Raw genomic sequence first — 13,209 nt, forward strand, 5'->3', positions numbered from 1 at the left:
TGTGGCCCTAAAAAAAAAAGGTACTTATGTTATTTGTTATAATTATTTTTTAATCAATGTTTTAAAAAGGAAATAGAAATCTTTATAAGCTCAGTGCTCAAGATAATGTTAATTCATGTGAAAAGGATCTTTAGCTTGAATCTTGGTATTTGAACAGTATTTGTAAAATGTTTCACACTATTGTAAGGATATAAACTAAGGGTAAACTCTATTCCTTATAATAATCTTTTAAAACTTGTATTTTCTTTATATCAACCATATATGTTTCCATTTTTTTCTCTCGTAGTACCTGTTTGAAAATGGTAGAATAGATAACATTTTTACTGAGCCCTATTCCAGATTTATGATTGAACTTACCAAACTCTTGAAAATATGGGAACCTACAATACTTCCTAATGGTAGGATGATTATTCTATATTTTGTCTTTTCATGATATGCCTTAAGTTCCTTAAGTTTTATGATTACCTTTTTATTAATCACTCATTTTATGTCTCTTGATTTATAACGTATTTGGACTTTTGAGGAGAAAGTCTTTGGTTTATTATTATTGATTTTAGTAAAGTTGTAATTTTCATTTCATATAAGATACAAACTGTTGAAAATTAAAAAAAAAAAAAACAACTGGAGGTTACATTTACTCTTTAGAAACCACTTTTGATCTGGCACAGTTGTGTAGTGTACCAGTATCTGCCACGTATCCTACTTCTAGATTCTATTTGTTAGCATGGACCTGTTTTGATATTTTATAAAAAGTATCCTGAACTGGTCAAAAGAGTTAAGCCTTGGAGTTCCTGTCATGGCGCAGCAGAAATGAATCCAACTAGGAGCTATGAGGTTGCAGGTTCAATCCCTGGCCTTGCTCAGTGGGTTAAGGATCCAGCGTTGCTGTGAGCTGTGGTGTAGGTTGCAGATAAGGCTCGGATCTGGCACGGCTGTGGCTGTAGTGTAAGCTGGCAGCTGTAGTTACAGTTAGACCCCCAGCCTAGGAAGCTCCAGATGCCGTGGGTGCGGCCCTAAAAAGCAAAAAAAAAAATAAATAAATAAATAAAAAAGAATTAAAGTCTTCCTCTCAAAACGTCTTTGACTGTATGTCTTTGGACAAGTCCCTGATTTACTCCTGGTCTCAGCCTCCTTGGCTATGAATAGAGAGGTTGAATGTGATGCCCAGAAATATGTGCCCTGTTCTGTCGGGCTATAGAGAAGCATTATGAGCAGTGTGATGGCTTGATGCATTTAACATTGAGAGAGGGGCCTAGGAACATAGAGTTGGAAATAATAAGTTCATGTTGATGAGTACTCTCCCAAGAACAGAATATAGAAGAAGCAGCAGTGAAGAGGACTGGGAAGAGGATGTCATGAAAGACCAAGGGGTATCATGAGGAAGAGGGGTTTAAAGGGTCTGTTTATTTTAATCTTCTGACCTTTGCTTTTCAAGAAAAATCCAGTTAAGTTTCCATGAAGTAATCACTCTTAATATAAATTTAAAATAAGAGGATGTGGGAGAGAGAGAGAGAGCTTTCCCCCTTCTAATGATTTTAGCCAAATAAAACTGAACCAGTTAACAGTAAACATAATGATCTCTAACAGCAGTCTGCAAACTGCAGCCCATGGGCCAGATCTGGCCTGCTGCCTGTTTCTGTATAATACGTGAGTTCAACATTTTTTTCACTTCTGAGTAGTTGGAAAAAAATTCAAGAACATTATTTTGTGGCATGTGAAAATGACATGAAGTTCAAATTTGTTTCTGTAAGTGAATTTTATAAATAGCCACACCGGTTTATGAATTGCTTATAGTTCCTCATCTTCTACAACAACAAACTTGTTCAGAGTCCTTATGGCCCCCAGTGCTTAACATATTTATCATCTGGTTCTTCACAGAAAAAGTTTGCTACCCTCTGGTCTAAAATAACAGTAGATTAAAACTGTTTCAGGTGAGTCCTCATATTGCCTGCTTCACTGGAATCATCTGCCCTTTTCTTTGCAGTGCCTTTTCTGTTTTTCTATATGAGGAAGAGGGAGAAAAAGAGTAACAACCAGTCTTTTCTCTAGTATCTTCCTGTCAGAGAATAAGAGAAGTTACTTATTCCCAGTTAGCAGGAGCTCAGTTCTGTTCCTCCCGCCCCCTTCTGTCCAGGTTACATGTTCTCTCGCATTGAAGAAGAGCATTTGTGGGAGTGCAAGCAACTGGGCGCTTACTCACCAATCGTCCTCTTGAACACCCTCCTTTTCTTCAATACCAAATACTTTCAACTAAAGAACGTTACTGAGCACTTGAAGCTTTCCTTTGCCCACGTGATGAGACGGACCAGGACTCTGAAGTACAGCACCAAGATGACATACCTGAGGTTCTTCCCACCTTTACAGAAGCAGGAGTCAGAACCAGGTGTGTGGTGGAGTTTTTAAGGTTTGTTTGTTCATTTCTTTATTTTTTAATTGAGTCTACTTGATGTATAACATTTAGTTTCAAATGTGCAACATAGTGACTTAAAATGTATTATGAAATGGATACCACCATAAGTCTAATACTATCTGTGATCATACAAAGTTATTATAATATTATTGGCCATATTCCTTATGCTGTAGATTACTTCTTATGACTTACTTATTTTATGACTGGAAGTTTGCACCTCTTAATCTCTTCACCTATTTTGTCCAGTTCCCAACCCTCTTTCCTCTGGCAACTACCAATTTGCTCTCTGTAGCTGTGAGTCTGTTTCTGTTTTGTTCATTTGTTTTATTTTTTAGATTCTACGTATAGGTGAAATCATATGTTATTTGTCTTTCTCTCACTGACTTATTTCACTTAGCGTAACACTCTCTAGATCCATCCGTGTTATCACAAATGGCAAGATTTTATTCTTTTTTTATAGCTGAGTATATTAATGCGTTCTACCAAAGGATGCTTAGGTTGTGTCCATATTTTTGGCTATTGTCAGTAATGCTGCAGTGTACAAAGGGGTGCATATATGTCTTTTTGAATTAGTGTTTTTGTTTTCTTTGGGTGAATACACAGGAGTGGAAAGGCTGGATCATACTGTAGTTCTATTTTTAATTTTGGGGGACCCTCCTTACTGTTTTCCACAGTGGCTGCAAGGGTTCCCAAGGGTTCCCCTTTTTACACATCCTCACCCACACTTCCTATCTATCATCTCTTTCATGACAGTCGTTCTGACAGGTTTGAGGTGATACCTTATTGTGGTTTCGACTTGCATTTCCATGATGATTGGTGGCATCTGTCCTTGTGTCTGTTGGCAATCTATATATGTCTTTTTTTTTTTTTTTTTTTTTTTTTTTTTAAAACAAGTGGCCGCACCTGCGGCATATGGAGGTTCCCAGGCTAGGGGTCAAGCCACAGCCACTGTAGAAGCAACACCGAGTAGTTATGTTGTGAGCCACACGGGAAGTCCTATATATGTCTTTTGGGGAAATACCTATTCAGATCCTCTGCCCATTCTTAAATTGCATCACTTGGTTATTTGATACTGAGTTTTAAGAAATCTTCATACATTTTGGATATTAACCCCTTACCAGATAGATAATTTGCAAATATCCTCTTCCATTCAGTAGGTTACCTTTTCATTTTGTTGATGGTGTTCTTTGCTGTGCAACATCTTTTTAGTTTGATATAGTTCCATTCATTTATTTTTGCTTTGGTTGTCTCTGCCTAAGCAGATATATCCTAAAAAATATTACAAAACTGATGTCCAAGTTTCCTGCCTGGGTTATCTTAGGAGTTTTATGGTTTCAGGTCTTAAAATTAAATCTTTAATCCATCTTGAATTTAATTTTGTATATGGCATGAGAATGGTTGAATTTCATTCTTTTGCATGTAGCTGTCCAGTTTTCCCAGCACCATTTATTGAAGAGGCTGTCTCTTTCTCATTGTATATTCTTGCCTCCTTTGTTGCAGATTAATTGACCATGTAAGTATGGGTTTAGTCTGGCCTCTCTGTTCTGTTCCATTGATCTATGTGTCTGTTTTTGTGCCATTGCTGTACTGTTTTGATTTCTATAGCTTTGTGTTAATACGGTTGACCTTTAAACAATACATAGGTTGGGGCACCAACCCTACTTACAGTAAAAAATTTGCATATATCTTTACAGTCAGCCCTCCTGATCCTCATTTCCACATCTGCAGATTCAAACAGCCATGTATTCAATAGTACTATGGTACCTATTTATTGAACTAAATCAGCAAATAAGTGGATCCAGTTAGTTCAAACTTGTGTTGTCTAGGGGTGAACTGTAGTTTGAAGTCAGGGAGTATGATAGCTCCAGTTTTCTTCTTTCTCAAGATTGCTTTGGCTGTTTGGGGCCTTTTGTGTTTCCATATAAATTTAAAGATTATTTGCTCTATTTCTATAAAATATGCCACTGGTATTTTGATAGGGATTGCTTTGAATCTATAGGTTATCTTGGTGTGGACATTTCAACACTATTCTTTCAGTGCATGAGCATTTATTTGTATTGTCTTTATTTGTATTGTATTTATTTGTATTGTCTTTGATTTCTTTCATCAAGGTCATAGAATACAGGTCTTCCACCTCTTTGGTTAAATTTGTTCTTAGGTATTTTCTTATTTTTGATGCAATTGTAAATATGATTGTTTTCTTAATTTCACTTTCTGATAGGTTGTTATTAGTGTGTAGAAATGCAGATTATTTCTGCATATTAATTTTGTACTTTGTAAAATACATTTACTCAATTCATTTATTAATTCTAATAGTTTTTTGGTAGTGTCTTTAGAATTTTCTGTATATAGTATCATGTCATCTGCAAACAGGACAGTTTTACTTCTTCCTTTCCAATCTGAATTCTTATTATTTCTTTTTCTTGTCAGATTAGCTAGGACTTCCAGTACACTGTTGAATAAAGGTGTCAAGAGTGGGCATCCTTGTTTTATTTCTGATCTTAGAGGAAATGGTTTCAGCTTTTCACTGTTGATTATGGTATTAGCTGTGGGTTTGTCATATACGCTTTTTAAAAAATTTTTTTTGCTTTTTAGGGTTGCACCTATGGCATATGGGAAGTTCCCAGGCTAGCAGTCAAATGAGAGCTACAGCTGCTGGCTTGTGCCACAGCTGATGGCAACGCTGGATCCCCAACCCACTTAGGGATCAAACCTGCATCTTCCTGGATACCAATCAGATTAATTTCCATTGCACCACAATGAGAACTCTGATTTAGTCATTTATTATGTTGAGGTATGTTCCCTCTGTAGCCATTTTGTTGAGAGTTTCTGTCATAAGTGGGTATTGAATTTTTTCACAAGCTTTTATGGACCATATTGAGATGAAATTATGCTTTTTAGTCCTTTGTTTTCTTAATGTGTGTCATGTTGTTCGATTTGTGAATATTGAACCATCCTTGTATCCCTGGGATAAATCCACTTGCTCATGGTGTATGCTCCTTTTAATGATTTATTGGATTCAGTTTGCTAATATTTTGTTGAGAATTTTTGCATCTGTGTTTATCAGTGATATTGGCCTGAAATTTGCTTTCTTTGTGTAGTATCTTTGGTTTTGGTAGCAAGGTGATACTGGCCTTGTAGAATGAATTTAGAGGAGTTCCTTAGTTTTCTATATTGTGGAATAGTTTGAGAAGGATAGGTATTAACTCTTCTTTAAGTGTTTGGTAAACTTCATCTGTAAGCCATCTGGTTCTGAACTTTTTGTTGTTGGGAGTGTTTTGATTACTGATTTAGTTTCATTACTGATAATTGATCTGTTGATGTTTTCTATTTCTTCTGACTTAGTCTTAAAAGGTAGTATGTGTCTAAGAATTTAGCCATTTCTTCTAGGTTGTCCAGTTTGTTGGCATATAATTATTCATAGTAATTTCTTACAGTTGTGTGTATTTCTGTGGTGTCAGTTGTATACTTCCATTTCATTTTTCATTTTATGTATTTGACCTCTTTTTTTCTTGATGAATCTGGCTAAAGGTTTGTCAATTTTGTTTATCTTTTCAAAGGACAGGCTTTTAGTTTCACAGATCTTTCCTGCTATTTTTTAGTCTCTGTTTCATTTATTCTACTTTGATCCTTTGTTATTTTCTTCCTTGTGCTAACTTCGGGTTTTGTTTGTTCTTTTCTAACTCCTTTTTGGTGTAAGTTTGGATTATTTGAGATTTTCCTTGTTTCCTAAGTTTCCTTGTTTCCTTGTTTCCTACAGTGCTATAAATTTCTCTCTTAGAACTGCTTTTGATGCATCCCGTTGACTCTGTTTCAGAGTATTTTTTTGACTTCCACTTTGAGTTCTTCAGCGATCCATTATTTGGTAGCATGTTGTTAAGACTCCACGTTTGTGTATTTTCCATACTTTTTTCTAACAGTCTCATAGAGTTGTGGTCAGGAAAAGATGTTCAGTATAATTTCAGTTTTCTTTAACTTATTGAGACTCATTTTGTGGCCTAACGTGATCTATCCTGGAGAATGTTCCATGTGTACTTAAAAAGAATGTTATCCATTTTGGGGGTGGATGTACTATTTATTAAGTCCATCTGGTTTAATGTGTCATTTAAGGCCAGTATTTATTGCTTTTGTGTCTGAATGATCTGCATTGATGTAAGTGGAGTGTGAAGTCCTCCACTATGATTATGGAGGACTCCTTTCATATCTGTTAATATTTGGTTTATATATTTAGGTGCTCCTGTGTTGGGTACATACATATATACAAGTGTTTCCTCTTATTGTTGGATTGATCCTTTTGTCATTATGCAGAGCCCTTCTTTATCTCTTTGTTTTAAAGTCTATTTCATCTGCTCTAAGTATTGATATCCTAGCTTTTTTGTTTGTTTACATTTGCATGGAATATCCTTTTTTATCCTCTCACTTTCAGTCTGTGTGTGCCTTTACATCTGAAGTGAGTCTCTGGTAGGCAGCATATATATGAATCTTATTTTGGTAATCATTCAGCCAAATGAGTGTCTCTAGATTGCACATATAAAGTAATTATTGATAGGTATATACTTATTAACATTTTGTTCATTGTTTTCTGGTTGTTTTTGTTGTTCTTATCTGTTTCTTTTTCTCTTGCTCTCTTCCCTTGTGGTTTGATAGCTGTTTTTAGTGTTATGCTTGTGTTCCTTTCTCTTTTTTTGTGTGAGTACCTATTACCTGGTTATTGATATGTGGTTACTATAAGGTTCTTAAATAAGAACTTGTGTATATAGCAGTCCATTTTAAGCTGATAGTTCCTTAATTTTGAGTGTGTCCTAGAAGCACTGCATTTTTTACTCTCCCACCTAACCTTTTATGCTTTTGACATCATATTGTACTTTAAAAAAATTTGTGGGAGTTCTCATTGTGGTTCAGCAGGTTAAGGACCTGCCATCACTGTGAGGATGCAGGTTTGATTCCTGGCCTCTCTCAGTGGGTTAAGGATCTGATGTTGTCATAAGCTGCAGCAAAGATCACAGATATGGCTTGGATCTAGTTTTGCTGTGGCTGCAGGTCCAGTTCCATCCCTGTCCTGGGAACTTCCGTATACCACAGGTACGGGCGTAAAAAAGGAAAAAAAATTGTGTATTATTTACCTAATAAATGTAGATTATATCATTTTACCACTTTTGTATTTTAACCTCCATACTGGTTACACAGGCAGTTGATTCACTACCTTTACTCTGTGTTTGCCTTTACAGTGAGATTTTTTGTTCCATAATTTTCATATTTCTATTTATGGCCTTTTCTTTTATGTTTAAAAAAGTCTTTTAGGAGCTCCTGTTGTGGCACAGTGGGTTTAGAATCTGACTACAGTGGCTCTGGTCACTGTGGAGGAGAAGGCTCAATCCCCGCCTAGTGCAGTAGGTCAAAGGTATCTAGCATTGCTGCAGCTGTGGCATAGGTCACACCTGTGGCTCAGATTAATCCCTGACCCAGGAACTTCCATATGCCTTGGGTGTGGCCATAAATTTTTTTTTAAAAAAAGTCCCTTTAACATTTACTGTAAGGTCAGTTTAGTGGCGATGAACCGCTTTAGCTTTTTGCGTCTGTGAAACATTATTTCTTCTTTAATTCTGCATGACAATCTTGCCAAATAGAGTACTCTTAGTTGCATATTTTTCCTTTCAGTATTTTGAATATATCATGCTACTCCCTTCTGGTTGAAAAGCCAGCTATTTTTTTTTTTTTTTTTTTTTCTTTTTGCCATTTCTTGGGCCGCTCCCGTGGCATATGGAGATTCCCAGGCTAGGGGTTGAATTGGAGCTGTAGCCACCAGCCTACGCCAGAGACACAGCAACGCGATATCCAAGCTGCGTCTGCAACTACACCACAGCTCACAGCAACGCTGGATCCTTAACCCACTGAGCAAGGGCAGGGACCGAACCCGCAACCTCATGGTTCCTAGTCGGATTCGTTAACCACTGAGCCATGATGGGAACTCCACCGGCTAATAATCTTATGGAGACTCCTCTATATGTAACTAATTCTTTTTCTCTTGCTTTAATATTCTTTCTCTAAGTTTTGACATTTTATTTTATTTTTTTTCTTTTTATTTTATTTTTGTCTTTTTTGTTGTTGTTGCTATTTCTTGGGCCGCTCCCGCGGCATATGGAGATTCCCAGGCTAGGGGTTGAATCGGAGCTGTAGCCACCGGCCTACACCAGAGCCACAGCAACGCGGGATCCGAGCCGCGTCTGCAACCTACACCACAGCTCATGGCAACGCCGGATCGTTAACCCACTGAGCATAGGGCAGGGATCGAACCCGCAACCTCATGGTTCCTAGTCGGATTCGTTAACCACTGCGCCACGACGGGAACTCCAGTTTTGACATTTTAATTATAACATGTCTTGGTGTGGATTTCTTTGGGTTCATTTTGTTTGGGATTCTATTTCTTGAACTTGGGTGACTTTTCCAACATAGTAAATTTTTCAGCTGTTATTTTTTCAAATAGGTTTCTGTTTCATTTTCTCTCCCTTCTTCTGGGATCCTTATAATGCAAATGTTAGTATGCTTGACATTGTCCCCAGAGGTCTCTTAAACTAGCCTCTTTTTTTGTTTTTTGTTTGTTTGTTTTTATTTAATTTAACTTCTTGTTTTTTGATCTTCCAGTGGGGTGACTTCCTTTACCCTTTCTTTTAGTTGCTGGTCCCATTCTTCTGCTTCCTTTGATCTGTGGTTGATTCCCTCTAGTGTAGTTTTCACTTTACTCATTGTATTCTTTATATTAGATTGGTTCCTCTTTTTTGTATTTCCTATCTCTTTGCTGGAAGTTCTCACAGTGGTCCTCCATTCTTCTCCAGAGTAGTTTGGTTAGTATCTTGATCACCATTCTTTTGAACTCTTTATCTGGTAGATGGACTATCTTTGTTTTGTTTTTGTTTTGTTTTGTTTTTTGAGGTTATTATCTTATTCTTTCATTTGGAACCGTTCCTTTGTCTCTTCAGTTTTCTTAGCTCTCTGTGTTTGTTTCTATGTATTAGATCAGCTACACCAACAAGTTTTTTGTTTTTTGTTTTTTGTCTTTTCTAGGGCCACACCTGCGGCATATATATGGAGATTCTCAGGCTAGGAGTTGAATTGGAGCTGTAGCAGCTGGCCTACCCCAGAGCCACAGCAACACGAGATCCAAGCCGCATCTGTGACCTACACCACAGCCCACGGCAACGCCAGATCCTCAACCCACCAAGGAGGCCAGGGATTTGAACTCGCAACTTCATGGTTCCTAGTCACATTCGCTAACCACTGTGCCCCACAATGGGAACTCCTACATTTCCAAGTTTTAAAGGGGTGATTTTATGTAAAAAGTATCCTCCGAGGGAGTTCCCGTCCTTGTGGTGCAGCAGAAATGATTCTGACTAGTATCCATGAGGATGTAGGTTCGATCCCTGGCCTTGCCCAGTGGGTTGGGGATCTGGCATTGTCACGAGCTGTGGTGTAGGTCGCAGATGCAGCTTGGATCTGGCACTGCTGTGGCTGTGGTGTAGGCTCCATTTTGATCCCTAGCCTGAGAACTTCCATATGTTGTGGGTGTGGCCCTAAAAAGCAAAAAAAAATAACAGAGTATCCTATAAGGCTTAGTAGCATGGGTCCCCCTGGTCAGTAGAGCCAGCTGCTCGGGGCTGTCACCTCTGTGGGCTGCGTGCACCTTCTTGTTGTGGCTTGGCTGTGATGGCTGTGTGTATGCTAGTATGCTGACTTAGCTGGCTATGGTGCTCAGTCTTGACTATTGCAGGCACTCTGGTATGTGAGGCCAGCTCCTAGGGTGGGAGCTGCTTTGGAGAAGCTCCCGTGCCATCTGAGAGAGCTTCCTGGGAGTGGTGGATTGGGGGATGCTTTGGCCTCTGATGCTGGTTGAAGCCACCTGCTTGGTGTGATGGGGTGGGAAGTTGCTTTGGAGGATGCCCACTGGACAGATCTGCAGGTGAACCGGGTGAGATGGTGTCCAACAGCAGTCATAAATGGTGCCCACAACCAGACCAGCTAGGTAGAAGGTGTGCAGAAATAACATGTTCGCCATTGTCTTTGTCACCATTGAAAATTCCAAGAGATCTCTTCCTTTCCTGTCCATACCCTAAAATCAGTTACTGAATCTTCTTCATGTATGATTCAGGCACTTTTCTTTTTTTTTTTGTCTTTTTTTGTCTTTTTTTGTCTTTTGTTGTTGTTGTTGCTATTTCTTGGGCCGCTCCCGCGGCATGTGGAGGTTCCCAGGCTAGGGGTCGAATCGGAGCTGTAGCCACCGGCCTATGCCAGAGCCACAGCAACGCGGGATCCGAGCCGCGTCTGCAACCTACACCACAGCTCCGGCAGCGCCGGATCGTTAACCCACTGAGCAAGGGCAGGGACCGAACCCGCAACCTCATGGTTCCTAGTCGGATTCGTTAACCACTGCACCACGACGGGAACTCCTCAGGCACTTTTCAAACTGCTGCCAGTGCGGTGGGACTTGGAGCGGGAGTTTTTGTGTGCACCCTTTTAAGAGTAGAGTTTTGTTTCCTACCACCCTCTGGACATAAGCCTCATTGGTTTAACAAGCATGGTATTATTGGGTCTTGTCTTTCTGGTGCTGATCCCACCAGGCTGGGGAGTTCAGTGTGGTGTTTGAACCCTGTCTCCTCAGGAGGACCTCTGCAGCTGTCCTAACTCCCCTACCTGTGTGTTGGTGCACCAGTGGCGTGGGTCCTGGCTAGGTACATCACCACCCCTTCTGCCCCTCTCACTGGGGATTTTCTTTTTTATCCTTGGTTGTGGAAAGTCTTTTCTGCCAGTCTTTCTTGGAGGTAGTTCCTCTATTTATCATTGTAGAGTTGGTGTGACCACGAAAGGAAACAAGTCCAGGATCTTCCTATTCTGCAGTCTTATCCCTCTTTTAAAAGATGTCTTTTTTTTTTTTTTTGTCTTTTGTCCTTTTAGGGCCGCACCCTCGGCATATGGAAGTTCCCAGGCTAGAGGTCTAATCAGAGCTGTCGCTGCCAGCCTACTCCAGATCCACAGCAACACAGAATCCAAGCTGCGTCTGTAACCTACACCACAGCTCACAGCAACGCCAGATCCTTAACCCACTGAGCAAGGCCAGGGATAGAACCTGCAGCCTCATGGATCCCAGTTGGATTTGTTTCCGCTGTGTCATGACGGGAACTCCGCCTCTTAAAAGATTCTATTCGAAGTCTTAGTAGTATTCAGATAGACACTTTTTTTTTCTTTTTGTTTTTTTTTTCTTTTCTGTCTTTTTCGGACCGCACCCATGGCACATGGAGGTTCCCAGGCTGGGGGTCTGATCGGAGCTACAGCTGCCAGCCTACACCACAGCAACAGCAACTCCAGATCCACCCGCGTCTGTGACCTACACCACAGCTCATTGCAATACCAAATCCTTAACCCACTGAGTGAGGCCAGGGATCAAACCCTAAACCTCACGGTTCCTAGTCAGATTGTTTCCGCTATGCCACAAGGAGAACTCCAGATAGACATTTTTGTTTTAAATGCCCGCACCTGTGGCATACAGAAGATCCTGGGCTAGGGGTTGAATTGGAGTTGAATTTGCCAGCCTATGCCACAGGAATACTGGATCTGAGCTGTATCTGTGACCGCTGCCACAAGTTGGCAGCAGTGCTGGATCCTTAACTCAGTGAGGCAGGCCAGGGATTGAACCCGCATCCTTACAGAGCCTATGTCAGTTTCTTAACCTGCTGGGCCACAATGGCCAGAGAGTAATTGCAAAATTTAGACATGATGGAGTGTAGCTTTAATTTAGCATTTGAATGCTTCTCTTTATTGTCAGGGCCAGGTTAAAGGCTTGACTAAAAATTAGAGAAATTATTTGCCTCAGTATGCTTTAATTGGCTTTTAGACATTCTGATTTAATTGGTCTAGGATATAGCCCAGATCATCTGCATTTTAAAATTTCTCAGGTTGGGAGTTCCCATCGTGGCTCAGTGGTTAACAAATCCGACTAGGAACCATGAGGTTGTGGGTTCAATCCCTGTCCTCGCTCGGTGGGTTAAGGTTCTGGTGTTGCTGTGGGCGGTGGTGTAGGTTGCAGACATGGCTTGGATCCTATGTTGCTGTGGGTCTGGCGTAGGCCAGCGGCTGCAGCTCGGATTCAACCCCTAGCCTGGGAACTTCCATGTGCCGCAGGAGCGGCCCAAGAAATGGCAAAAAAGACAAAAATAAAATAAAATTTCTCAGGTTGGAGTTCCCATCATGGCACAGCAGAAACGAATCCTACCAGGAACCATGAGGTTGGTGGTTCAACCCCTGGCCTCACTCAGTGGGTTAAGGACCTGGCATTGCCGTGAGCTGTGGTGTAGGTCACAGATGTGGCTGGATCTGGAGTTGCTGTCGCTGTGGTGTAGGCTGGCAACTGTAGCTCCGATCAGACCCATAGTCTGGGAACCTCCATGTTCGGCCCAAAAAGGACAAAAGACCAAAAAAACAAAGGCCAAAAAAAAAAAAAAAAGGCAAAAAAATAAAATTTCTTAGGGAATTTAAATAGAGGTCCAGGAGTTCCCGTCGTGGCGCATTGGTTAACGAATGTGAGTAGGAACCATGAGGTTGCAGGGTTTGGTCCCTGCCCTTGCTTAGCGGGTTAACAATCCGGCGTTGCCGTGAGCTGTGGTGTAGGTCACAGACGTGGCTCAGATTCCAAGTTGCTGTGGCTCTGGCGTAGGCTGGCAGCTATAGCTCCGATTAGACCCCGCCTGGGAACCTTCATATGCTACAGGAGCGGCCCTAGAAAAGGCAAAAAGACTAAATAAATAAATAAA

General features: G+C 40.3%; 1 protein-coding gene across 12 annotated transcripts in view; it reads left to right on the forward strand.

The window, feature by feature from the left end:
- ZMYM4 (zinc finger MYM-type containing 4) overlaps positions 1 to 13,209 on the forward strand; it is a 170,141-nt gene that overhangs the window by 149,962 nt on the left and 6,970 nt on the right. For all 12 annotated transcript variants that reach the window (XM_021095904.1, XM_021095899.1, XM_021095900.1 and 9 more), the window contains 2 exons: positions 287 to 398; positions 2,135 to 2,383. In XM_021095904.1, coding sequence (XP_020951563.1) covers positions 287 to 398; positions 2,135 to 2,383 — 361 coding nt within the window. The remainder of the gene's footprint in view (positions 1 to 286; positions 399 to 2,134; positions 2,384 to 13,209) is intronic.

This window comes from Sus scrofa, chromosome 6 (genome assembly GCF_000003025.6).
Source record: "Sus scrofa isolate TJ Tabasco breed Duroc chromosome 6, Sscrofa11.1, whole genome shotgun sequence".
NCBI lineage: Eukaryota > Metazoa > Chordata > Mammalia > Artiodactyla > Suidae > Sus > Sus scrofa.